General features: G+C 43.3%; 3 protein-coding genes across 7 annotated transcripts; 1 reads left to right on the forward strand and 2 right to left on the reverse strand.

The window, feature by feature from the left end:
- Nucleotides 1–634: 634 nt before the first annotated feature.
- Nucleotides 635–14,917, reverse strand: gpbp1l1 (GC-rich promoter binding protein 1-like 1). 4 transcript variants are annotated; one of them, XM_084546763.1, is made up of 12 exons: nucleotides 14,729–14,917; nucleotides 11,798–13,152; nucleotides 11,201–11,315; nucleotides 7,922–8,051; nucleotides 4,593–4,921; nucleotides 4,145–4,220; nucleotides 3,862–4,058; nucleotides 3,563–3,706; nucleotides 3,175–3,330; nucleotides 1,534–1,658; nucleotides 1,343–1,445; nucleotides 635–1,262 (listed from the first exon to the last, which is right to left on the reverse strand). In XM_084546763.1, the coding sequence occupies exons 3-12, from the start codon at nucleotides 11,258–11,260 to the stop codon at nucleotides 1,092–1,094; spliced, it is 1,491 nt and encodes a 496-aa protein (XP_084402889.1). In that variant the 5' UTR covers nucleotides 11,261–11,315; nucleotides 11,798–13,152; nucleotides 14,729–14,917; the 3' UTR covers nucleotides 635–1,091. The 4 variants fall into 4 exon arrangements, with proteins under 4 accessions (XP_084402889.1, XP_084402892.1, XP_084402890.1 ...); XM_084546766.1 differs by having other exon boundaries at nucleotides 14,879–14,899; XM_084546764.1 differs by lacking the exon at nucleotides 14,729–14,917 and adding an exon at nucleotides 14,610–14,714.
- A 139-nt stretch (nucleotides 14,918–15,056) lies between these two features.
- On the forward strand, nucleotides 15,057–16,417 carry LOC311489784 (transmembrane protein 69-like; the record flags this gene model as incomplete). The annotated part of the gene is made up of 3 exons (XM_084547050.1): nucleotides 15,057–15,333; nucleotides 15,553–15,598; nucleotides 15,716–16,417. The coding sequence occupies exons 2-3, from the start codon at nucleotides 15,560–15,562 to the stop codon at nucleotides 16,415–16,417; spliced, it is 741 nt and encodes a 246-aa protein (XP_084403176.1). The 5' UTR covers nucleotides 15,057–15,333; nucleotides 15,553–15,559.
- A 2,759-nt stretch (nucleotides 16,418–19,176) lies between these two features.
- Nucleotides 19,177–24,791, reverse strand: ipp (intracisternal A particle-promoted polypeptide). Of its 2 annotated transcripts, none has more exons than XM_084547049.1 (10): nucleotides 24,754–24,791; nucleotides 23,938–24,350; nucleotides 23,625–23,836; nucleotides 23,137–23,356; nucleotides 22,861–23,016; nucleotides 22,119–22,286; nucleotides 21,893–22,030; nucleotides 21,575–21,697; nucleotides 21,196–21,416; nucleotides 19,177–21,078 (listed from the first exon to the last, which is right to left on the reverse strand). In XM_084547049.1, the coding sequence occupies exons 2-10, from the start codon at nucleotides 24,275–24,277 to the stop codon at nucleotides 20,854–20,856; spliced, it is 1,803 nt and encodes a 600-aa protein (XP_084403175.1). In that variant the 5' UTR covers nucleotides 24,278–24,350; nucleotides 24,754–24,791; the 3' UTR covers nucleotides 19,177–20,853. The 2 variants fall into 2 exon arrangements, with proteins under 2 accessions (XP_084403175.1, XP_084403174.1); XM_084547048.1 differs by having other exon boundaries at nucleotides 23,938–24,364; nucleotides 24,754–24,778.
- Nucleotides 24,792–25,277: the final 486 nt, after the last annotated feature.

The following is a 25,277-nucleotide window of genomic DNA, read 5'->3' on the forward strand; positions in this document are numbered from 1 at the left end:
TTGAACATGTTGGCTCACTGGGGAAAGACAATGTGACGGAGCCATGGTTAGTATACATTACCCGCTACGACCGAGCAAATATCTGGCAACTTTTGTTGACCTTAAACAGCCAGTAAAATGCATTCTTAACGGAAAAAGATAAAGTGACATTTGAGTACTCCCATGATAATTTCATCTCTGTAGTTTTTCCACAACACCTTCCCACGACTGAATTTTACAGTGGCCAGCAGGATTAAATTCTCCTTCCTTATTGAAACATGTGAGAAAAACATGACAGTTTTCCTCTAAAACTGCTAATTTTCATGAGTTATGCAGAAACACCTTAAAAGACTTAAGATTTAGACTGTTATCTCAGCAAAAGGCTCTTTAAAAGACACAAAATGATGGAAATTTGAAAGCTTTTGATTTAAAAGTGAAGCTCCAACCATTGTCCTCCCGGAGCTATTGAATATACAACAGAACCCACAAAATATTTCAGTGCAGCATCTCGTTCCCGGCAGGATGCTGTACAGGTGCTCACTACCTTGCCACTAACAGAAAGTGAGAATTTGCCTTCAAGGCGGAGCAACATCAAAACTGATTAACAAACAGAAAAACAATGTGGACTGAAAACAGCACAGTAGCCAGATTCATATTGAAACATATCAGCTTGTCAGGAACCAATTTTTATTAATATCATTAATAATGTGTCATCAGCATCATCAATGAAATGAGTTAGTCTGTTTAAAGCAGAATCAAGTGTGCATTCATTGCCCTTCTTTTCTTGATGAACACTTCAGTTCCACAAAGCGAGGAAAAAAAAGGAAGGGAGGAGGAAGGGGGTTCAAAGAGGGCAGGGACTGCAGTGAAGGAGGAAACGCAGGGAAAACAACGTCTGGCTGAGCAGGAATCTCCCCCTTCACTGGGATATGATTGGTTTTTCCCTTGTGCAAGAATGACAACAACAAAAAAAAAAATCAAAAAAAGAAATTCAAAATGGTGCTCTAAAAACAAAGATGAGAGAGGAAGAGGGGGATTGCTTGCTGGGATGTGGTGTTGGCTGTTGTTGTTGTTGTTGTTGTGTTGTTTTTTTTTTGTTCCATAAAGCCACGTTAGGATTTGATGCAGTCGTCGTCATCAGAGGTCTGGCTGCTGCTACTGGTTTCGGACTCGGAGCCCTCCTCGACATGCGCCTCCGCCACACTCCTCCAGGGGGTGAAGTGGAGGGTCACACCCCGCGTCCTAGGGAGAACCCCATTCCTTTGCATGCCGTTCCTCTTCAGCTAGTTACAGAACACAGATATTTAGCATGTACATTTCTCTATACATTTCATCTATTTGGGGATTTTGTCTCAGATCTCACCTGTTCAGTTTTATTCTGGAACTCTCTCAGCTCATCCTCTGTTAGAGGCAGGAAGTTGTCATCATTTTCTGGGTACTCCTGCCAGCCCATGGCCTTCAGCAACCTACAAAAGGACAGTCATTTTTTGCTTAGTTGACTGTGGCTGTGTGTGGGTGTGTATATATGCGGCTGTTGGTAGTGTCCTACTGTACCTGTGCTCTGCCTCCAGGGAGCTGGACAGGTGTTCAGTGTCTGAGTCACTGAGGGAGTAGGACAGACCATTCTCATGGCAGACTTCCTCGCTGTAGGCTTTGGGTTCTGGGGTGCTGCTTTCACCCTGAGAACATTCACAACACAAAACAGAAGAGATTGAGCAAAAAATTCTTTGAAATTCAGTCACTCTCATTTTGCGACCATCTCCTCCTCCTCCTCCTCCTCCACATCTCAACCTCATCCTGGAGTCAAGGATCAGCCTATCTACACCACCACCCCAGTGACTCTAATCTTATCAGAATATTATTCTGGTAACGTGCATATCGCTCACAAAACTATTTGATTGGCCCAGCAGATCCGGCAGGAGTATAATCAATTTCCAACAGAGAATTCTCTCCAGACCAATTTTACGCTGAAAGGTTGTGGGTCGGGGAAGTCGGCTTTCCTTCCAGGCTACCATCACCCAGTCCCGTCCCTTGCCACTACCTTCATCTGGGACTTGGCTCTATGATGTCCCTCTTCATAAAAACTCTAAGTCCCAAAACATTTATCTCAGAAGCTTTAGGTACTTCATCAAAAATTTCTCTTTGCTGCCAAATGCAGCAAAGAATGCAATCTCATTATTCAGCTGTCTTTTACGTGCTGACACAATTATTACTCTCCTACGGGACCATTACATTTAAAAAAAAATATAAAGTGAAATCTTCATTGTGATTGTATACAGGGAAACCGTCTGTTCATTTTTCTAAATTGATGCGCTGCTTCAGCCCGTATCTCAAGTGGGTAACCATAGCAACAGGGACGCAATCAAAGCTGTCTAGCGCGTCTCTATCTCAGCACAGAGTAGCCCTTCAATGTCTCATCCTCTCAACCCCGCAAGGTGGTGACAGTAACACACAAGCTGCTAGAAGGCGGCTACGTGGCCCACCATATTTACAGATTTTAACTGAATCTTGCTAATATAACTAGCATAATATGTTAGCATCACGTTCAGAGCTGAGACAAAATGTCCTACAGTCAAGTGGGACATTTCCCAGGCTTTCCAGTTTTCCAATTTCTCCACTGTGGGATGAATTAAAGGATTAAAGGATTATCGGAGTTTCATTCTATATACTGTAATAGGGAACTATATTTTCATTGTATTAGAAGCCTATAGGATAGATATAATTGCTCCAGGTATTACTGTAACCCTGTGGCTTGTGAAATAAATGTAGATTTGAACTTCAAAACACTTTTTTTGTCTTTAATTTAGGTAGTCACCATGGTGTAAGCAGAATTAAATCCTTTGAGGTGTCAATAATCAGAAATTAAGGGACTCTCTATCTTCCATTAATTCCTGATAATGAAAATGTCATTGAACATTATCCCATTCGCATAATTTGACCGTACCCTGCCCTGCAGCAGCACATTTTCATAAACTGAGAATTTCCTTATCACTCATTAGAAAAATATGCATTTCTGGCGTGACTTCATCTGCTACCAAGGTGCACAGAGGAGGAAATCTGAGACACAAATTGTAGAAAGGTGAAGACACCAGTAACACTTCAACAATCTAATAAAGTTGTTACATTTACAACAAGTGCTGCTGGAGTCTTGACCTTTCTGTCTTATCTGTCTTATCTGTCTCATCTGCTGCCTACCTCTCCTGAAGTTCCTGGACTGCTGCTTGTCGTCAGCTCTCCAGTGCCCTCATCCTTCAGAGCTCGCAGGAACTCGCTCTTACGGTCCGGACCGCGGCGCATCAGTTTCAGCCTCGACGGGGCAATATCTATGGGTGGAGTCGTGCTGGAAGGGTGCTGCGTGCATAAATATTTGCGTAAATCAAGTGGACAGCACATTAGGACAAGAATAATCGGCCAAAAGCAGAGCCAAATATATGTTTTAATGACAGGGTTCTGGTCAAACTTGTCAAGGTTATGACTATAGTTGACAAAATATGCTACTGCAAAGGGAAACTTATTATTACAACCTTGATTTAACCACAAATTCCAATCATGTTATTTATTCGTCCCTTTCTGTTCTCCTCACCTCTTTTGGGGTGTTGTGCTGTGGTGCACTGACTGGGGTGCTGGGTTTGGCTGCAGACACGGGGCTGGTGAAGACTGAATCTCGGCCCGGCATGTGAAGACCGGACTTTGCGATCTCTCTACCACCGGATTTCCACTGGGTGTTCTGGAAGAGAGGACATGTGTCTGTTATAGAAAGAGCACCCGCTTCCGTTACAGTCTTGCTCACAGATAACTGGTCCTGACCGATGCCGGGCTTGTTATCTTTTTTATACACATTTGCTTGATAGGCGTATTCTGAATCTATGCTGAATGTCATACTTTGGTGGGTGCCACAGCAGGCTTTGGGACCAGGTTCTTGTAGACGCTGGAGCCTGCTAGGGGAGCTTTGCTGCCGTTGGTGGGCAGAGCGCCAGCGGTGGCAAACCCCGCAGAGAAGGCAGTGCTGGGGTCCTCCTTGGATACTTTTTTGATAACCAGCATTTTGGACACCATCTGTTTGCCGCTCGGGGGATTTTCTGTAAAAACAATCAGCAGTTAAATGTTAGAGGTGATGATGAGGAACAGAGCTTAAATTCACAACCATATTTTGTTGATTAATTACCCCACACTCCAGCATGGGGAGCAACTGCTCGCATCTGAGTCCCAGGTTTTCCAGTTGTTTCAGGGTTGAGGGAAGGCTAAAAGAAATAACACAGAGCACCTGTATGAAATATCTCCCAAATGTTTCTCATTTCAAGCTGAGTTTCTGTCCAAGAATCTGAGCATGTCGTTTCGAACATGATTTAAGTCCAATGGCTAAGTGAAGGGAAACTCTGATGCATTTTCTTTTTCATCAGAAGGTGAAAAGAAAGTGAAGAGAAGCGGTTTCCGACAGTAGTGTGTGTGAACAATAACCACTAGCCCCCTAAAAATAAAATGGGATTTACAGCTGACTGAGCTTGGCCACCAACTCAAAGCATTTTATCTTATAACGGAGATTTGTCAGTGACGAACTACGACAAGGTCAGTGGCGAATTAAAAAAAGAAAACACACATTGTTATCTACTTACAAAGTCCTCCTCCACAAACTTCAGCTTGTCGTCCTTGCTGTCTTTGCGTTCCTCGTTGGGGAACTTGTCCTGGTACGGGGTGCCCTTGCGGGGATGGAAGTTACCATTGCGCTGCCGGTGCCCCACCTGCCTGTCCCTGTCGACTGCTCCCCGTTTGGGGTGGCGTCCCTGGTGGTGGTGGCTGTCCTGGACACCCCGCGGAGCTCCATGCCAGGTGGGTGTATCCTTCCAACACGAGCCCCCTGCCAGCCCACCGTGTCCTCCTTTGGCCACCCCCGAGTCCACAGAATCATGCCTCAGAAGCAGAGAGGGCTGCTGCCATCCATCACCTCCAAATAGAAAACACATACAGTGAGAATAATGTACACAAGCATGTTTTACACTGTAACAAGAGCCAAATACCGATGAAATGCGGCTTTGACAGCAAGCATTCCTCATAACTTTCAGAAATGACATCTGAATCATGCGGTGCACATATTTTTGGTACAACAAATGTTAGTCTTTGAATATGAGGAGCGGGTGTTCCAGTCTTGCAATGTTTTTTCAGGTTTATTTGATTTGAGAAATGAAGAATTCTTGTGGATAAACGCCCTTTTTTTACGTTACCGACCACATCATTACACAGTGTACTTCTGCACATTTAGAAAGGGAAGTACTAAACTACTGCAGCAGAGAGGGGGTGCTTCCAGACTAAAACATCCAAAACCAGGGACAGAAGGGACAACAAAGAAGACAGTCCTTCTTCCTGGTTAAGAAATGATACACAGGGGAAAATTTCTCAGAAGGTGAGACAAAACATAACACAGGAAATTGATCACAGAGAGACAAACAACCATTTTAACACCTACAGCCGATTTAGACTATTAACCTAACATGGGTTTGGTCTGTGTCAGGAAGCTCGAGTACGCGGAGAAACCCGCACACGCACAGGGATAATGTGCAAACTCAGCACAGAAAGGTTTGTACCCAAAACCTTTCTTGTTCTGTGATAATCACAAGCTTGCTGTGAAGCGACAATGCTAACCACAGAACCACTGGGAATACAGACTGAATACTTTGGCACCGGCTTCATGAAAGAAGTGAACTAGTATTTTAAAACTGGCAACACGCCATGTTTATTCTTAGGTCATACAAACAACTGCATAACTAAACATCAGCAGAACAACACTGTACATGGGTGAAACTAAATGATGCGTCCAATCTAGAGAGAAAGAATAGATGTGGAGGAGGATGTATATGACATTTAGTATAAAGCCAAACTACTGCCTCCAACACTGTCTTTTCACCACGTCTTCTCTTATGTCATTATCCACTACTACACTGACTGAAAGATAGACCCTTTCTGTTGAGGTTTGCAGCCTGAAGTTATCTTCAGCTGAAAACAGTGCAAGTCCAGTAGCAGCAAGAATGCGCGTTACTATAATATGAACCTGAATGATTAAGAAAAGAACCAAAAAATACCATACAATTACTATTCTAACTTTACTTTTTCATTCATCGTGACAACTCCTGTCAATGACTTCATTTACACAGACACTAGTAATCACAATAATAACCTGATCGGATGCCTCATGTAATCATGAACAGCCTAGTCTGCAAAAATCCAGTTAGAAGAAGTATCCAAAGAGGCTGAGAAGGTCGGTGTAACTGATAATTTGCACAAAAGGAAAGCATTAGCACCCAATAACTATGTAAATGCTTGTAAAATGTAAAATGTAAAATCCGATTGTATCTCTCTGGTTGGAGTGAATACATTCTTTCTACACAACTTTTCTCTAGCCTGGCTTAACCAGTCTATCAAAATAGGAGTCTGGAAACACACTATTTGGACTTCAGTACAGGGCTTATTTCAACCTGATACACTGAAAAAAGTCAGCTCCGCACGCAACTGCATTGTCTTACAACCAGTTAGAGCCATTTTATTGCAAACAAATTAAACTCTTCAGTCAGTCCACACCAGATAAAGCTCATCCAAACAATGGGCCTGTTCAGACCTTGCATTAAGATCCGATCTGGATTTTCCAGTTTGGAAACAACCAGCTTTAGGTACGTATGTTCAGGCATTAACATGCGTCTCCACATCCAGTTTTGCGCTCTGTATGCCAATAAATCCCATGATCGTCTGGAGTGCAGTATTTTAATAGCTACTGTCTCTAGAATAGAATATTTTAAAAGGCTTTCATTACTAATGAACAAACAGCATTTATTGCGCATTTTCCATTACAAATGTCCATTTATAATTGCGGTCGTATGTTTTTCCTAAATGAATCAGAAAAAACTGATTAACTGATCTGTTGGGTACGGGGGGTCTTTATTGTGACTTAAGACACACTTCGTTCACACTACCAAAGGAATGCAGACACATCTCCACATGTGTGTGTGGACTGGCCATCTCAGTGTGTCGCAGGGGTGTTCACACCTGTCTTTTGCGCTGGCCACTAGCGATCTGAGAGCCCAGATCTGATCTTAATGCAAGGTTGGGCAGATCTGTGCCCGAGTATAATCAGATCCCAACAGTGCAACTCCAGCAAGGAGCAAGACTGCACAACAAGATTAGTCCACCTGTGAGTGAGATCCAAAACACGACAGAAGCTACAACTCCCACAGTAGGGTCAGGCCTAAAAGCTGATGCCTGGCAGAATTTTGGATTGAAAATGTCTGACAACGGAAGAGCTGGACAAAAGCAAAACCATATGCAAGAGCAAGCAGTAAAATATTGTGGAAATACCACTAGTCTCCGTAACCATTTGAATTGGGACCTTATGAATCAAAATGAAATCAGTAGCAATACGAAGCCCGACTTCAAACTTCTTTGTTTTGTTTATTTTCATCACTTCTGTTTTTCTTGTCATGCACTTGCTCTCCAAGATGAACACCCAATCAGAGAGGGCTTCACGTTCCACTAATGATTCAACATGCCAAATTGTCTGAAAAGACACGGACAACGATCCAACTAGTGCCAACGGTGCCGGACACACTGGAAAACTGACAAGTGTCGGCTCGGTACGTCACGGTGGCTGGACAACTTCAACTGATTTTATCATATATAATCCATACGGTTTTGAACAATTCCCTGCACGGCTTCATTCAACTTCCCCTGTCTAGAGGTCTGATTTCTCGCTGAAGAAACCCTGCATGGCTGCCAAAGATCAAACATTAACAACACTAAAGCAGGAGAAGACACAGCCATTGAGTTCATAATAGCTTCTTCCTTTTTGCTCATGTTCTCATGTTTCTTCCGTTCACACAGTCAAGCCCTGTAATAAGAATAACAGGTTTGAAAAAAAAAACAAAAAACAAAAAAACGTTTAACTGGTGAACACCGTTACCTGCTGGAGCACGCAGGGAGCCATTGTTGAAGAAACCATCCGAAGAATTGTGGCGGCGGCGGCTCACAGCAGTTCTGCCGTCTCTGTGGTGTTGAGGCTCACCTTGTTTGTCAAGGTTGGCAGCAGGGGACTAGGGGAGCGCAGAAAAGAGACAATGTTAGTCAGATTGGAAAATTAATGACAACACAGAGGTAGTGGGTGATGATGACGAACAGGGGTCTTTTTCATGGTAAGCTGACAACAAGAACAACTTCAAAAGCAGTAGTCAGTTTTTCTCTACTTTATTTTCTACTTGTCTAGAAACTGAGATCAGCACACTTCAGTTTCTCTCCTTCTCTGTCAGTGAACTTAAATAACTCAAAGTGAAAATGTCACTGTCGGGATCTATTCTTGGGCAAGGAAGCTGAACAAAAAAGACATCACAGGAACTGCAAATAAACTTGGAACATTTTATCATAAGAAATGTGCTGCTGCAATAAGATCAAAAAAACACAGCGTGCATAATTCTAGATGGTAAATCTTGCACAGACAGAGCTGTGTGTCGGACAATGTTGAATGCAAGCGCTCAGTTCTGTCTGAATCATATACTCGTCATCGGCTGAGGTTCAAAGATCAAATTATACACGGTTCTTCAGCCCGTCCCAACAAAAAGATTTTTATCTCTTCCAAGACTGAAAAAGATTACAGAAAGAATAGAGCAGCTCAATCACTGCAGACTAATCCCTGGAGACAAAGGACACAGAGGTGAAGTCATGTGTCAGCGGGACAGCAACAGCGTACTTCTTTCTGTCCCGACTTCACATGCAGGTCAGTCAGCTGCACAACTTCTGCACAAATTACACTGAAGACGAAATCTAAACACTCTAGGTGTAACCTGGACCAGATTGCTGTTGTGTTGCTCATTTAAACAGCTTTTGCAGGTATAAATAAAAGCTGCTAACATTATTATATTGTGTCTTTGACAGTTTGAGACAAGTTAAATAAATGCTACTTGTTAAAAAGCTGATAAACACAACATTAAGATCAGCTTAACTAACTTACAAATTTTTTTCAGACAGTGACACTTTCCTGCTACTGTCCGTTGAATGGATATCACAATAGTTGGGTTCAACAGGTAGTCTTCAATAAATCTTTATTGACTCAAACATTTGTCTTGAGTTGACTGAACACCGCCTCCCTGGTTCACAGGTTAGAGTCCATAATGTTGATAATATTATCTGATATGTCCTGATACAACACAACAATGGAATGAGTGGAAGAAACCGTTACTTGTGCTGTCAGGACTTGGAGAAGCGGACTGAATAATGTAATAGTGACAAAACTATCATTTGGTCCCAATACAGTGTTTCCCACAGATTTGAAAGCAATGTGTGGTGGTCGGCAGGGGGGGTATTATGTAGGTAGCCAAAGTGCCTGTTACACTTGATGCAAAGGTTAATTTTTGTGATTAAAATAAATGTAAAATATTACCCCAAATCCGTCTTCCTAGCCAGGACGAGACGTATTGAGCTACATGTGTGCGCCTGTGTTATAATGGCGCTTTTTGCCCCGTGTGCGCTGATGCGCTCATCTGTTGACATTTCCGAACATTAGTATGAGAAAAAACTTAGATTTTAACTGTGTCGGGCTGGGGTCGGGCACGGACATAGATATCTCAATGCCTGTCGGGCTCGGGTCGGGTTCGGTTACTGCTCTGTCGGACGCGGGCCGGGCTCGGACAGAAAAATGCGGCCCGATCCGCACTCGGACACAGATGATCCAGACAGACGTGGTGTGCACGGAGGGGAGGGGCTGTGTGTGTGTGAGAGAGACAGAGACGCGTGAGTGACAGAGAGACGAAGAGAGAGCAGGGAAAGGAAATGCAGCTGAACGAATACGCTGCTTGTTTTAAAAAGAATAAAAAAAGAATAACGAAACGCAATATGTGACGGTCGGTGTTGAATCTGTTTTTTGTTTTTTTTTGGTCGGTGTTGAATCTGTGGCGGTCGGAGTTCAATCTGTGGCGCAGCGCCACAGATTCGTCTATGTGTGGGAAACACTGCAATATCACAGTATCAACAGACTCATAATATTCTCATGATGGGAGTCCACATGCGTCTCAAACTGGCGCTCGAAATCCGATCCTAGTTCAGTGTTCTCCGTGCAGATAAACAGCGACAGTAGAATAGGGTGCAGAAGAATATCCTAACATCTGCTGTCTCTGATGGATCGCCAACGAATGCTGTATCAGAACAATGAGTTCTTTGTTGTGCGCGTCCTGACATGGGGATAAGATACTAATTCTGAACATAATAAAGTGGGTTACTGTTTAGCTTATATATTAATTCAAGGTTAATCCCCAGAATTTAGTTACTTTTGAGACTTACACACATCTCGGATTATAACTTGAACATTCGCAGCGTCCACATGCACTAAGGAAAAACCTAATTTAACTCCACATGGCTACATGGCTTTGCATATATCAATACTACACTTACGCATTTTCAATTATCTCATTTGTTTAACAGCTACAAGAACAGAATATTTTAAAATTTCTAATGAACTGACATCACTTACAGTGTGTTTACCTTATCAGGCTATCATTTATAAAAGCAGTTGTGTTATTCTTATGAATGGAAGACGTAAAACACTGTTAACAAAGAGCACCCCCATTGAGTAGGTGGTCTTAGATGTAATTCAGGACGCGCTGTGTGTTCACGCTATCAAAGGAATGTGGTTAAATGCGTCCCAGATCACCTCCACATGTGGTCAGAGACTGGACCTCTTAAATGCAAGCTGGAAGCATTCACACCTGTACTGAGTTTTGTTTACATAACCCAAGATCACAAATTTGCCTAAACAAGTTTAAATTCTGTACTGCACAAATTAAAATAATTGATATAACTGATAAACTGAAGACTTAAAAAACAAGTCTATCTAGAAATACGAGTCACTAAATTATAACAAATACAATGAGTCTTCAACAGAAACTTAGATTTTCCATTTTCCACATCCACAGAGAACGAAAAATGCATTCAAGAACAACCAAACCTACTACAAATGTCTTGTTGAGACTAAGCTAAACCAGGTCCTGACTGCACTCTCTGTCCCCGAGGCTGATTCACACTCAGGTGTACAGACACATTCAGTAAAAGGTGTTTGAGCTGTGACTGTGAGAGATACACTTTCATCCGCTGTCTGTTGATATTTTTTTCTGTGGTCACCTCACACACTTCCTCTCATACTTACATAACGGCCACACACACACACACACACACACACACACACACACACACATACCTTGGCAGGCTGGGGTGTGGAGAAGTTAAGCCAGGCAGGGACAAAGTCATGCTGCGCCATTTAGGTCCAGTGTTTCCGGTCAGTGGATCGAGGCATCAAACCTCATGGCCAGGATCTGAAAAACGTAATGGACAACAGAAAAGGGATTTTTAATATACATATTGTGTAATTAATGCACACAAACATCAAGTCTCTGGCATGGAAGTAATTTCTTTTCCATTCCTATCCATCTCTGATTTCATGTCATATCTATTTCAAGTGTTTTGTCTCCATCAGTAATTTAGAAATTGACTGCGTAAAGGTCTCACACAAGACAAGCCAAAATCAGTCCTATTCTTAGCAGAAAACAACAGCAAAGCTTGACGTGCTGCACCTGTGCCTTCAAAGTTGATAACTGGTTGACAGGCATCGCATGCAGCACACCACTAGTATTATTTTTCAGCTTATTGTGCTGGGATCTCATCAGTTCCTTGTTTAGGGAAGAGAAGTAATATTTCGACCCGAAAATGTTGACACACTGCAGCAGGTAATTTAATGGCTATTGAGTACAGCTTTGAATGTGTGTACCAGTGTCAGTGAGGTGAAGCTTCAACATACCCCAGAGTCTGTGGCTCTGAAGTCCTCTGCCTCCTCTCTCAGTCCTGCTGGGCTTGGTTCCTCAGGCCTATTGGCACTGATCACAGACCGTGTGCACTGACAGACAGGGAGCAGCACACAGACAACCTCCCCTCCACCTCCGCCAGGACAGTGCAGCCCCTTTCCCCAGAGGCAGATCCCTTCGTCCAGGATGAAACACGTACAGATGGGTCAGAAGTTTGCCGGAATGATCTGGAGTGGCGATCCAGAGGACTGGTCAAGCAGGAAGGAGATTTTAAAGCAGAAGTCTTGAGGTCTATGAAGGAAATATCTTTCTTGTTTAACCAGAATCCAAACAGTTCTTGTGCCGGTCACGTCCCTGGTGAGTTGTACTGTTTCCAATCTGAGTAACTACTTTCCAGGCAGATTGAATTCTTCAATTAGTTTGAACCATTTGTTCTTATTGTCATGAGTAAGAGTCAAAACCTGATTGGACTTAATGCTGATTGGCAAAATGAAGTGATGATCTGATTTGTCCCAACAGTGAGGAAGAGCCAGTCGTTCTTCTTCTTCTTCGTTATTATTATTATTATATTATTATTATTATTGTTATTATAGGGAAACAGTCTGTGAAAGTCGTCTGCCCTGGAACATGGACAGCAGTTTGTGTAGCAGTTCCACTTTGACACCAGATGGGGGGAGAAAGAGACAGGTGTTGTCCTGCCACACTGTGTGCCAGTATGTGTGTAAGTCGACTCACCTGTTACCGAATCATTTTAAGATCTACTTAAAGGCATGCAAAAAAAGAAAAATGAACTCAGAGACAGTCTTTTACTGGCAATGGAGGTCACTGAAAACCACTGCTCACCTCATTAAACTGGTGAAAAGACTGTCTTAGTAAGAAGAAAATAATGCTCAAAGGTTCAAAGTCACATGACAATGAAGGAATTAAAGCCCTATGTTACATTGCCGTCATTTTCAGTTTTGGTTAGTGAAACAGAGATGCAGATGGGAGATGCATTTTAAGGCTGTTTCTATATTTATATGTTTTACTATCACATCTGTAGGAGGCCCATTTAATTATTTGTGTTCTCCTGTCTGAAGCAACTATAGTATGTCTCTCTGATTTCATAGATGTGCAAGATTCCAAGTCAAAGGATCTTTGTTATAGTCCTTTAGCAAAAAGCCAATCCTCAAGAGAGCTTGATCAACTTCTCAGGGAAAAATTTTTGAGGGTCGAAAAACGGCACACGTCCAAAATTTGTCAAAGGGAGGTCTCCTTTCCTCCGTCAATGTATTTTTTTCCTCACGCAGGAAGTATCAGCGCTGTTTTCTTGGTGATGGTTTACGGGTATTTGAAGAGGAGTCGACTGGACCTGCAACAAATAACAACAGTATTATTAAGAGAAATTATATCAAAATTCCGCGTTAAAAATAGACCTACTTTCAAGTGTATTAAGTATTAATACAATTACAGAATAAACCCCTCATTATCAAAGGCGTAATGTTCAGTTTAGTGTACTATTCTGCAGGCTTAGGATGCAGGTCATTGTAAAGTGTTGGAAATGGTTACTCTATCTTACAAATACAAGTAGGGAAAACAAAGCTTTGCCTAAATCATCAGAAACATCTAGCAATATAGTGGAATAAAAATCAACAGCACTACGAAAAAAAAAACATGAAGCTGAATCAACACATCTCTAAACGTGATAGCGGGGATACTGTGTTAACAAATTTTCTTTAACTTCCCCCATCCAAGTTCTACAACTGTATTACTGAAAATACCTAAACTACACGTGTGGCTTTATGAAGGATACTCTAGCTTCACTGAATTTCCAGATTCAACCCAAAAATAGCCTCCAATTCAAGAGACAACCAACACCTACAAAAAAATAGAGCTTCTGACACTCCAAACACATTTTGAGAAGTATGACAGAAAAAAAAAAAAAGCCCTGAGTGATCTCAGATCCCCTTCATATTGAAAGCTGGCTCTTTTATAAACCTGTGTCGGCTTCAGTAAGTGAAATATTTATAACTGTGTAAAAATAACAGGAACACTATCTTCTCCCCAGACTGCTGCGCATCTTCACGGTGTCTGTGATGCTGGATGAAGCCGATGCTACACTCCCAAACAGTGATTCTACAGACCCACGCTTTCTCCAAGCATGCGTTATAATGCAGCTTAAGACCAAAACAAAAATATACCAGCTATGCACAGCCACTCGTTAGCGTATCTCCACTGAACTATTACATAACAGCTCAACATCAATGAGTTTGCCCCGGACACGGGCTAAAATGTGCTGCACAGACATTTTACTTTCCCGTGAAACAATACTCACATGAATGACTGGGCTACACATGACGCTAAGTTGGGAGAGTAGCCTGTTTAACAATGTTAAATAATAAGGGGAAACCCGTATGTCTACAAACAGACCAATTCAACACAGTAACGTTACACGCACGTTTCACCAAGCTAACTGGCTGAATCATGTTATGAATTAAAGTGCATCAACATAGTTAAAAACACAAAGCAGCCGTCGTGTCTCCTAACTTGTCGACATTAATCACTAACTAATAACGCTGTCAGAGCTGTCCCAACTCCGCTGCTAGCTAACTCTTTCTGATTAACTAAGGTTAACGTTAGCGTAGCAACTGTAAGCTAATAGCTTGCGTTGCCTAGCCTGTTAAGTACCCCGAGAAAACTGTCTGGTATTTGGAATGAACTGGTACAGTTAGCATGCTTAGCTAAGTAAAAACGCACTTATTGTGCCTACGTTGCGTAAAACTGCCTATTTAGGCAGCTGTCACGGACATACAATAGAGGTAAACAGACCTGGCTTCGTTGGAACAACACAGTTTCAAAATGGCTACCTTAGCAGCAGTAGCACACATTCATCAGCTTGCTAAGTGCTAGCGAGCTAACTTGCACTGTTTCATGACGAGAACGTGTACCTTCTTAGAATGAACAAGATGGTCGCAGAAAGAGAAATATCCACATATATATACACGCTGCAGACACCAACGATGCCGCTCCTTCCCGCAACTATAAAGCTCTTTACTAATAGGTCTATCGATGTTTGTTTGGGTTTTCGGTGCGCTTACCACTGGCGGTGGCACTGAGGGATTCGAACAGCCTCAGTCGTGCGACATTCAAGATCTGTCGTCCTTATGCAACTTCGTAGAGTTCCGAAGTGTTTTAAATACAAACGGAATCACCGGCATTGCTTAATGTGAACTTACTTTCTATTTAAATAAATGATTATATCTGTGTCTGGAGTTATAGCCTGGTGTTTTGTTTTTGGTAATTTTCAAATATACGGTGTCAACAATACGGTGGTATTTTGCCACATTGAATGCAACTTAATACATCCCTGCCACCTACAGCCAAACTAGTCGATACCAGAATCAGTCTCGTTTGGCTCAAGAATATTAAGAGACAGGTATTTAATCGAGCGCCGAGAGAATGACAGCAGCAAGCACACGACCTCTAGCTGGTTAACGTTAGCTTTTTTACTATTAACTGTATGCTATTGTGCGCGCAGTGGCTCGGGAAACAAGTGAGTGACATAAAGTTAAAGGATAATGTTTGGGTAACTATATCAGCTGTGGCTGTCTCACAGGGATAGCTTTGTATTGCAACAAGTTCAGGAAGAGAGGTTGAATGCTAGCTGCTAACAACAACGCTGGCTTGTAGTGGTTGTTTAATATATAAGTTAAACCTTCAGAGTGCATGTGCTATGGGAAGCTATTGCTAACAGACATCGCTTCTGTTTCAGATTGAAAATGATTAGATTTCCATCTGGAAGACAGATAATGTCTGGGGTAAGAATAAGTGACCATTTTACAAATTACAAATACAACTTACTAATGAATACAACGCTGCTGTATGTGCTAGCAGTATGTAACAAGAAATCATATCTGTCATTGTGTTGGCTTCAGGTTGGAGTATGGAGGCATCTTCAGCAGATAACCAGAGCACCACAATACTTTACAAAAGCTCAGCTGCTGTTTGGCTCCCCAGCCTCCTCTGTGTTAGTGCCATCCAGACCAGCTTCGACCAACAGGTTGTTGAGCATCAGGCCTGTGAGCTGGCATGCCTCACGTCTTTGTCACAGGGATTCACAAGGCTCCTCGGAGAGAGGCGACAGCAAAGAGGGTTTCAGCTTGATGGCCCTCAGACAAGCTCCCAAACCAGCTCTGTACCTCGGCTTCTCTGGGCTCATCCCCTTCCTGTCAGCACCCCTTCTGATGGCTGCCACACAGTCCTTCTATCCTGAAGTGGCATACGCTCAACTGGTGTACGGAGCCTCTATAGTGTCCTTCCTCGGAGGAGCTCGCTGGGGCTTTGCCATCCCTCCCGGCAGTCCTGCTCAGCCAGACTGGATGAACTTGGGCAACAGCGTAGTGCCGTCACTTCTGGCCTGGCTGGCGCTTCTCTGCCGAGACAATATTACAGAAGGAGCACTCGTAGTTATCATGGGACTGGGTCTGTCGCTGCATTACGACCTGAACATGCTGCCTGGCTATCCCGCCTGGTTTAAAGCCATGAGGACCATCCTCACTCTGGTTGCCACCTTCTCGCTGGTGGCTACACTGGTGCTCAAGAAATTCTGCTCTGAAAAGAAGATCATTCAGAAGTGATTCAAGAAGACAGTGTTTGACAGTTGTCACTGTAAAAACAGATCCAGTTTGTTCATACTTTTAATGTATAATATGTTGCAAAATGGAGGTCCTGGATTAAAATATCCAAATGCAGGTCAAGAAAATATTCGTCAAACTTTGACCTTCTTTGCTGTGATAACTACATGGAAAAAAAAGTGCTGTTCCTGACTAAACTAATTATTTAAATATAGCTTTTTTAAAATCAATAGTTAAACATTGGGACAATTTGCACACTTTTCACTGTTCCTGATGGATATAAGTCAAAACAGCAGAAGAATATCTTGTACGCTGGATTGTTATAGTTACGAACTGCTGCCTTACGTATGCTGTCAATGTCAACTGCTCCCATATTGCTACACCAGTCAGTCACATAAAGGTTTTACATCTTGTTGCATCACAACCTGTAAGGGCAAATCTTGTCACAGGTTGACAGATAGAGTTAGGCCTAGTTTTATTCATTAGACTTACAAGAAACAACTTCCAATTTTTCCAACCCAACAAGTCTTGAGAGTCGAATGGATTTCCATTGTCATTGTCACTGTAAATGCATGAGTTTTAGCGGTGGAGCTGGAGGGGATTTTCTCACATCTTGGAAGTATGCCACATCAGTAGAAAACAGCCCTGGTGCTTTGATGCAGCAAACCTCAGATCAGAATCAGAATCAGAATCAGAATCAGCTTTATTGGCCAAGTATGACACATACAAGGAATTTGACTCCGGCACCTTCCTCTCTAGTACTCAAGCATCATAAATAAGGTAAAAATAAAAAAAATAAAATAAAAAAAATAAGATAAATAAGATAAAAATAAAATAAATCTTCAAATTGTACACATAAAAACAGGATAATATATACACCGAACTGGGGTTATTGTACAGTGAGTATATACAAAAAAAGTTTATTGATCATGTGTATGGACTCACACTCTGTGACTACTCAGAGTTCAACAGAGCGACAGCCCGGGGGAAGAAACTGTCCTTGTGTCGGGTGGTTTTGGCGTACACCGCTCTGTAACGCCGACCTGAGGGGAGGAGTCTGAACAGATTGTGGCCAGGGTGTGAGGGGTCTGTGGTGATTTTTCTGGCCCGCTTCCTGACCCTGGACCGGTACAGGTCCTGAATGGAGGGAAGATCGGTACCAATGATCCTCTCTGCAGACCTGACTGTTCTCTGCAGTCTGTCCCTGTCTTGCCTGGTGGCGGATCCAAACCAGACAGTGATGGATGTGGTCAGGACAGACTGGACTATAGCTGTGTAGAAGATGGTCAGCAGCTCCTGAGGCAGGTTGAACTTCCTGAGCTGACGCAGAAAGAACAACCTCTGCTGGGCCTTCTTCCTAATGGAGTCAATGTGGGAGGTCCACTTCAGGTCTCGTGAAATTGTGGACCCGAGGAACCTGTATGAGTCTGCAGTTGGAACTGTCCTGTTTAGAATGGTGAGAGGAGATGTTGATGTGGGTCTCTTCCTAAAGTCCACTGTCATCTCCACAGTCTTGAGCGGGTTTAGCTCCAGGTGGTTCTGACTGCACCAGAGGACCAGCTGTTCCACTTCCCTTCTGTATTCAGACTCGTCGCCGTCCCGGATGAGTCCAATGACGGTGGTGTCGTCTGCAAACTTCAGGAGTTTCACAGAGGGGTCCCTTGAGGTGCAGTCAGTAGTGTAAAGGGAGAAGAGCAGTGGGGAGAGAACACATCCCTGGGGGGCGCCAGTGCTGAGGGAACGGGTGCTGGAAGTGAAGTTACCCAGTTTCACCTGCTGCCTCCTGTCAGTCAGGAAACTGGTAATCCACTGACAGGTGGAGGGGGGCACGGTGAGCTGGGACAGTTTTTGGTGGAGGATCTCCGGGACGATGGTGTTGAACGCAGAGCTGAAATCCACAAACAGGACCCGTACGTAGGTCCCTGCAGAGTCTAGGTGGTGCAGGATGTAGTGAAGAGCCATGTTGACTGCATCATCTACTGACCTGTTTGCTCTATAGGCAAACTGCAGGGGGTCTAGCAGGGGATCCGTGATGTCCTTCAGATGGGTCAGCACCAGTCGTTCAAAGGATTTCATGACCACAGATGTCAGGGCGACTGGTCTGTAGTCGTTTAATCCTGTGACAGGGGACTTCTTGGGAACCGGGATGATGGTGGAGCGTTTGAGGCAGGAGGGAACCTCGCACAGCTCCAGGGAGTTGTTGAAGATCTGAGTGAAGATGGGAGCCAGCTGGTCAGCACAGACTTTCAGGCAGGACGGAGACACACCATCGGGTCCCGGGGCCTTCCTAATCCTCTGTCTCTGAAAGAGTTGACGCACATCCTGTTCGCAGATCCTCAGCGCAGGCAGGGGGTCGGGTACGGGGGTGGTTTGGGGTACGGCTAGTCCTTTTGTAATGGAGATGGTGGGGGAAGTGAAAGGTGTGAAAGTCCTTTCAAACCTGGAGTAAAAGTCACTGAGGTCCTCAGCCAGGCGGGGGCTCCCCACAGGGTGGGGGGATGGTCTCCTGTAGTTGGTAATGGTCTGCAGGCCTTTCCAAACTGCAGAAGAGTCGTTGGCAGAAAAACGGTCCTTCAGCTTTTCAGTGTAGTTCCTCTTAGACGGCTGAAGGCAGAGCCTAATAAAGGAAGCAGCAGACAGTCAAAGACAACAGACCATATTGATGGGTTTATCTGGAGGAGCCACAAATCCAAGGTTAGCGCATTGCAGGAAATACACCGATCAGCCTCAACATTAAAACCACTGACGGAGAAGTAAATAACATTGACCATCTTGTGACAATTCAGTGTTCTGCTGGGAAACTTTTAGATCTGGCATTCGTGTGGATGTTACTTAGACCTTGACCAGACCAGGCACCCCCACCCCATAGCAATGACACTCCTTGAGGGCAGCAGCCATCCCCAGCAGGATGCAGCCTGACACAGACGAAAACAGTTTAGGAACAACTCAAAAAACATGAAGAACAGCACAAGGTGTTGACCTGGCCTCCAAATTCACTAGATCCCAAACTGATCAAGTATCTGTGGGATGATCCACAGAGGCCCCTAACATTAACAGCATTCTGTTGCCAGACACCACAGGACACCCTCAGGTCCATGTCCATATTTCTGATGAGTCACAACTGTTTTGGAGGCACAAGGGAGACCTACACAATATTAGGCAGGGGGTCATAATGTTTTGCCTGATGAGTGTATATTCTGCTGCAGATTTAGTCAGCTCAGTCTTTGTTGTGTACAAACTAAGTGGAGAGTAATTTTAGAGGAACTTTACCATTTTAGGAAAACGCAATGGTACTAGACTGACTCATCAGAACAGACCCAACATACCATCAGTGTGTCAGAGAGGCATATAAAAATGGAGCAGCAATTATATCATCCTACATTTTGTTTGGAGAAAAGATTGATTTTCATTAAATGGAAGAAGGAAGGAAAGTAGGGAAATATTAAACCCAGCACACACACAACACTTGAGAAGTTTATTCAGTCTGAAAAGCAACCAACCAATGAAAGATGTTGTTACTGTGATGTAACATGTTGTCTGTAAAGGGGTAACAGTACATGTTAGAAAATACTGTTATTGTGCTCCGGTTGGTTAAAAATATGATGTGCTCCATCGTCTCAAGAAGAAACACAATATTTTACTATAAATACATTTCTAAACAAGTGTATTGTCTTTGAATTATTTGGTACCCCAACATAAAAAACATTGAAATGTAAATGAGGAGCAAACTATAGTTGCGAGGTTCTGCTGATGAATGAGATGATAGATCAGCGGTTTGTATTTAAGTGTAAATAGAGACATTGCTATATACATATGTACAAAAGTCATCCAGTGGAAACACAGCGACTGCAGCACTGCCATGCTGTTCAAGTTTACATTAGTCACTAACCAGGAAACACACGTTTCATTTGGTTCTATCAGGCTCAAGTAGTAATCCATACATCCCAAACATTCACTTGAGGTGCAATAAAACTAACTAGAAAAACTGTGCTTTCGCATCATAGCCTAGAACAGTATCCTCAATCCCCGCAGCATTATTAAAAACACTCTAGCTCATCAAAAATAAAACTACTCCACTGTCAGAATGATCCTCATCATCGGAACAGCCTTTCTCTAAATATAAATAAGGAAAATACATGGTTTGCCACTCTGAAATGATCTCTAAACTTATTTAGTGAAATGAAAATAATGGAGCAGATGAGTCATGTAGCAGAGGCAGTTTTGGCAGTTTCCAGTACAAGACGCGAGGTCATATTCATTCGAGGTTCTGGACAAATAAAAAGACACACCATGTATAAATAATATGTATAACATTATGAAAGCCTACAAGAGACAGAAACACTTTTCTGTGTGTTCCTTTAAGGTGCAGCTTTTCTTCAGTTCATAAAGTTTTGGGATGATTCAGGTCTTGATGCGGACAGTCTGAGCACTCCTGCCTGTCAGAGAACAGCCAGCCCGCCGTCACAGCGGCTGGTGATCATGTTGCCGACCTCAGTCCAGGTATCCAGGTGAGGGTCGTAGATCTCCACGGAATCCACCGTCACAGGCGCAGAGAAGTCTCTGCTGGCGGCCCTTCCTCCGACTGCGTACAGCAGCCCGTTCACTGCTGACACTGACACACCTGCACGTGCAGTAGACATCGGGGCCACCTCCACCCATTTCTCCTGTGGAAAAGAATATGTGGGAAGAATGTTATGATCCAGATCATTTGTCTGCAAGACTCTAAATCACACCAGTAATTTGTTAAATGTTATTTTTTCAGTAAACAGACGGCACTTCACCTCTTCAGGACAGTATTTCTCCACTGTCTCCAGAGCACCCAGCGCCTCATTCCAGCCGCCCACAGCATATATGCAGTTATTTAGGCAGGCGACACCCACATAGGCCCGACGTGTGACCATGACGGGCAGGGCGCTCCATCGTCGGGAGATGGGGTCGTACACCTCTGCAGAGCGCAGCTCCATTCCTTCATCGCTGATCCCTCCGATCACGTAAATGAATCCTGGAAAGAGACACCAGCATTTAGGTCATATCTGCTTATCTCGGTGTTAAAGAAATATAGCTTTTAAAGGAGGGTTAAGAAGCTTTTATAATTACATATTCTCTCTGCTTCTTGAGAAATCAGTGATTACATGTTGCACCTTAAAGGGAGGAACACACCTTGTAGCTCGCAGCAGCCGAAATAATAGCGGGGAACCGCCATGCTGCCGATGACCTCCCACTTGTTCTCCTCTGGGTCATAACGTTCCATGGTCTTCCCGATCTCAGAGCCGATCCAACCACCTACAGGAACACAGCATGAAACAACCAGTTATTGGTATTTCTCTTAAGTATTTCCAAGCTGTTATAATTTATTGAATTTATGTCTTTTATGAGATAATTCTTGTAATTTTTTAATAACATTTGGTCTATGTTGTTTCACTGCATTTAAAACTACTGGTTTCAACTTGGTCAAACGTGTTGAGCCGCAGCATTTACCGAGTGCGTAAAGAGCTCCATGGCAGGGGCAGACGCCAACACCACAGCGAGGAAAATTCAGAGACGCCACAGCAGCCCACTGCTTGGTAACTGGGTCGTATCTCTCTGTGCAGTCAAAAATCATTGAGTCTTTCTCCCCTGGTGGAAAAAAATAATAAGATTCACTGTCACACTGATAAATCATTCTCCTTATGTTATTATTTTAACACAGGCCCAGCTCTCTGACCTCCCACCACGTAGATCATGCCCTCCAGGACTGCAACTCCCAGCCCACTGCGGGCCTGATGCAGGGATGACACGGTGGTCCAGTACTGGTTGAAGGTGTCGAAGCGCTCTACGCAACTCAACGCCCGGCTGTCACTCCAGCGACCGCCCTGCAGCCGCGTGTAGCCTCCTGACGGGAGGAAACAAGCGAAGGTATACCATCAAGTTTGTTACTTGGCCCGATGAAAGTTTCACTTCTTGACTTTGGAGCATTTTGTCAGTGATGGAAGAAGTATTCAGATTGCTTACTTGTAAAAAATTACAACTAAAAGTCCTTAATAGAAAATCCTACCTCGGTAAAACTATGTAAATATTTGCAGGTAAATGTGGTTAACAGTACTAGTTTGGTCCTTTTAACTGATTTGTTATAATATACGTAATCATTCATTAATTACTACTGAAGCATCAATGTGTGAACAGCATGTTACTGTTGTAGCCGCTGCAAGTGGCATGTTATAGCCTACATGTACTAGAGTGGAAAATATAGTATTTTCCTCTGAAATTGAACTAAATGAAAGTATAACATTAAATCTATACTTCAGTACAGCACTCAAGAAAATTTTCCTAGTTACATTCTCCCACAGCATTTTGTATTTTAAAATCCAAGCCTCAAAGTTAAACCCTGCAGGTACTGACCATTTATATCTTACTATATTTATCATATATCACTAAAACACGATAGAAAACAGATATGTGACACAAACCTATGGCATAGAGGTATTTCCTGGCTTTTCTTCTGGGTCTCATCTTGGCAGGTTGCAGCTGGCTGTACATCTTATTTTCTTTGGGAGACTTTGTGACTTCAGTGTATTCCCTCAGCAGAGTCTGCAGTGCCACCCGAAGGCTAAAGTCGGTAATACCTTTGTTGAGAGACCAAACAGCATTTATTTTACTGTTAGCTATGCTTTATATTTTAAAACAATAAAGTGTTATTAAATCGTACAAAGAGTAAAACTGAATCATATTCATATTTTAATCACCTTCTATATACTTGAACAATCTCTGTGGGGAAAGCAGAGGGAAGCGGACTGGTTCCAACACCTCCACTACATATTTTTTCCTCTTTGCTACATCTTGGAGAACCCAGTCCATGGCTGCAGTGAATACCTGGTACTCATCCTCAATCCTCAGCTCCTCACTTCTTAGAAGCCTCCCCAACTGATCCTTTGACAGGCCCCTGAACTCATCAGTGACGCACACCTGAAAGGAAGAAGTTGGAAGGGGCAAATTGTAAGCATTGAACTTGAAAATTAAAATATGTGTTAAAGCAGTTTCAGCAATGTATAGGATACAAATCCTGCCCTGGTAAGATGCTGATGGTGTTCGATTATGCTTTCTCTTGAGTTACAACAATGAACTAATCCTCAGTCTTTATATCCAGCTTTAAATATCAAGGGAATTGATTCTAACAGCAAAACCAGTTTCTTGGCAAATATATACACTGAAAATGACTCAAATGTGTGCCTACCTCCAGGAAGTGAACATGGATGTAGTTCTCAGTAAATTCTAGCATGTCCAAGCAGGCGATCTGTTCCAGAAACTGAAAGATGCCCACACAGTTGGATGGATCCATGTGGCCCTTGAGAAACTCCCCACAGATAGACACGACTTCATTCAGCTGCAGCATGTCTGCAGCCACCATCAGCTCCTGAACATTTTCCACCGTTACGCTGATCACTCCTGATTGAAAGAACAACACATTTCCATTAAGAATGGTGCATAACATTTTTACACCAATTTTTAAGGAAATTGATGGAGAGAATATCAGGGTTGACGCGGACCTGTGTAAATGAACTCCAGCAAAACCTCAAAGACTTCAGTCTCCACTCCAAGGATCTGCACCTCGTCCTTATCTGCCTCCCTCATCCCCCCAGAGAACAAGGCAGAGAAGTATGGGCTGCTGGCAGCGAGCACTAGCCGGTGCACCCTGAAGACCTGGGCACCGACCTTCAGCCCCACATCACAGAAGTCTGTGCGGAGTCGCATCTTGTTCATCTGGGCCAGGATGAGTCTGGCGTAGCGGTCTGAGGCCAGCAGCGCCTGCTCAGACCCCTGGGTTGCCATGGCAGCTGCGCCATCACCAACACAACCAGTGCACGTTGACACAGAGATGAAGGACATGGCAGGTCTGTGTTACCATGGACGCCAGTGTCCACAAACCCTCCTGTCAAACGAGTGTCAGCATAAAATAGGCCTGAAAGACACGAGCTGGCGACATGAACACCAAAACACTGTCAGTTAACTGTTGTGTAACGAAAAACTATTAGCAAACAATGAACCTTAAACAATTAAAAACTGCATTTTTTCGCTGCTTTACAGTAAGGCATATTAAAGCATTACAAAGTCAGTTACAGTCCATCACACTGTTGCTATATTATCAATAAAAACACACCTGCCGCCGCTGTTAGCCTGGCATGCTAGCCATCAAGGCAGGTCGCCAGGATGGAGTAAGTTAACACATACAACAGTAAGACGGCCAGCTGAAATAAGACAGTTTACCTCCACACCTCCCCTTCCCAGGCTGCTACCTCACACAGAATTACGAACATGAATACAAACAAATGCCACATTTCTTTTGGGTATTAGTTGCGACTTACCCGTAAGTTTACTGATGAGGATGCAGGCAACTTCCGTCGTCCTGCAGACTGACTGTCAATCCCTTTTTCTTAAATCGACTGCACTGGTCGGAATCTCCAGGCATAACCAATGGATCCTCGATAGGTTCTCGTTTGTGGCAGCCTTTATTCTGAAGTGTTTCGTTTAAATTAATCGAAGGTAGGATTTATGTATTAATTTATGTTGTATATTTCTTCTTTTTAGAGAAATTCGCGCAAAAATTCACCGCAGGTTTTCCACAACACACGACGCCAGGTGGCAGTGTTGCCTTTAAGGACGCTGCTGAAATGATGGAAGTCCTTGACAACAAGCCACACAAACCTAACATGTAAATTATCTTAGTATTCTTTCCAGTTTGGCCCCCAGCAGAATGATAATTTTAGGTTGAGTTGTCCTTCAGTGTTGGCCGTAAACCCCTGCCACTGCAGACTTGACTGAGCTTACAACCCAGCCTACTCTTAGATGGTGTCACTGGGTAGTCCAGTTTGTTCTAATCAGTAGCTTG

This window comes from Chelon labrosus, assembly GCF_963514085.1.
Source record: "Chelon labrosus genome assembly, chromosome: 6".
In the NCBI taxonomy this organism is placed as follows: Eukaryota; Metazoa; Chordata; class Actinopteri; order Mugiliformes; family Mugilidae; genus Chelon; species Chelon labrosus.

What these genes read in the sequence shown, in the direction of transcription:
- gpbp1l1 (XM_084546763.1), bottom strand. Translation starts at nt 11,260, where the DNA reads ATGGCGCAGCATGACTTTGTCCCTGCCTGGCTTAACTTCTCCACACCC. An exon ending in CTCCCTGCGTGCTCCAGCAG is followed by an intron (nt 4,922 to 7,921) that starts GTAACGGTGTTC and finishes TTCTATTTGGAG; the next exon opens with GTGATGGATGGCAGCAGCCC. An exon ending in TCCAGAATAAAACTGAACAG is followed by an intron (nt 1,263 to 1,342) that starts GTGAGATCTGAG and finishes TTCTGTAACTAG; the next exon opens with CTGAAGAGGAACGGCATGCA.
- ipp (XM_084547049.1), bottom strand. Translation starts at nt 24,277, where the DNA reads ATGTCCTTCATCTCTGTGTCAACGTGCACTGGTTGTGTTGGTGATGGC. An exon ending in TCCATGTTCACTTCCTGGAG is followed by an intron (nt 23,357 to 23,624) that starts GTAGGCACACAT and finishes TCTTCCTTTCAG; the next exon opens with GTGTGCGTCACTGATGAGTT. An exon ending in CATGATCTACGTGGTGGGAG is followed by an intron (nt 22,031 to 22,118) that starts GTCAGAGAGCTG and finishes TTTTTCCACCAG; the next exon opens with GGGAGAAAGACTCAATGATT.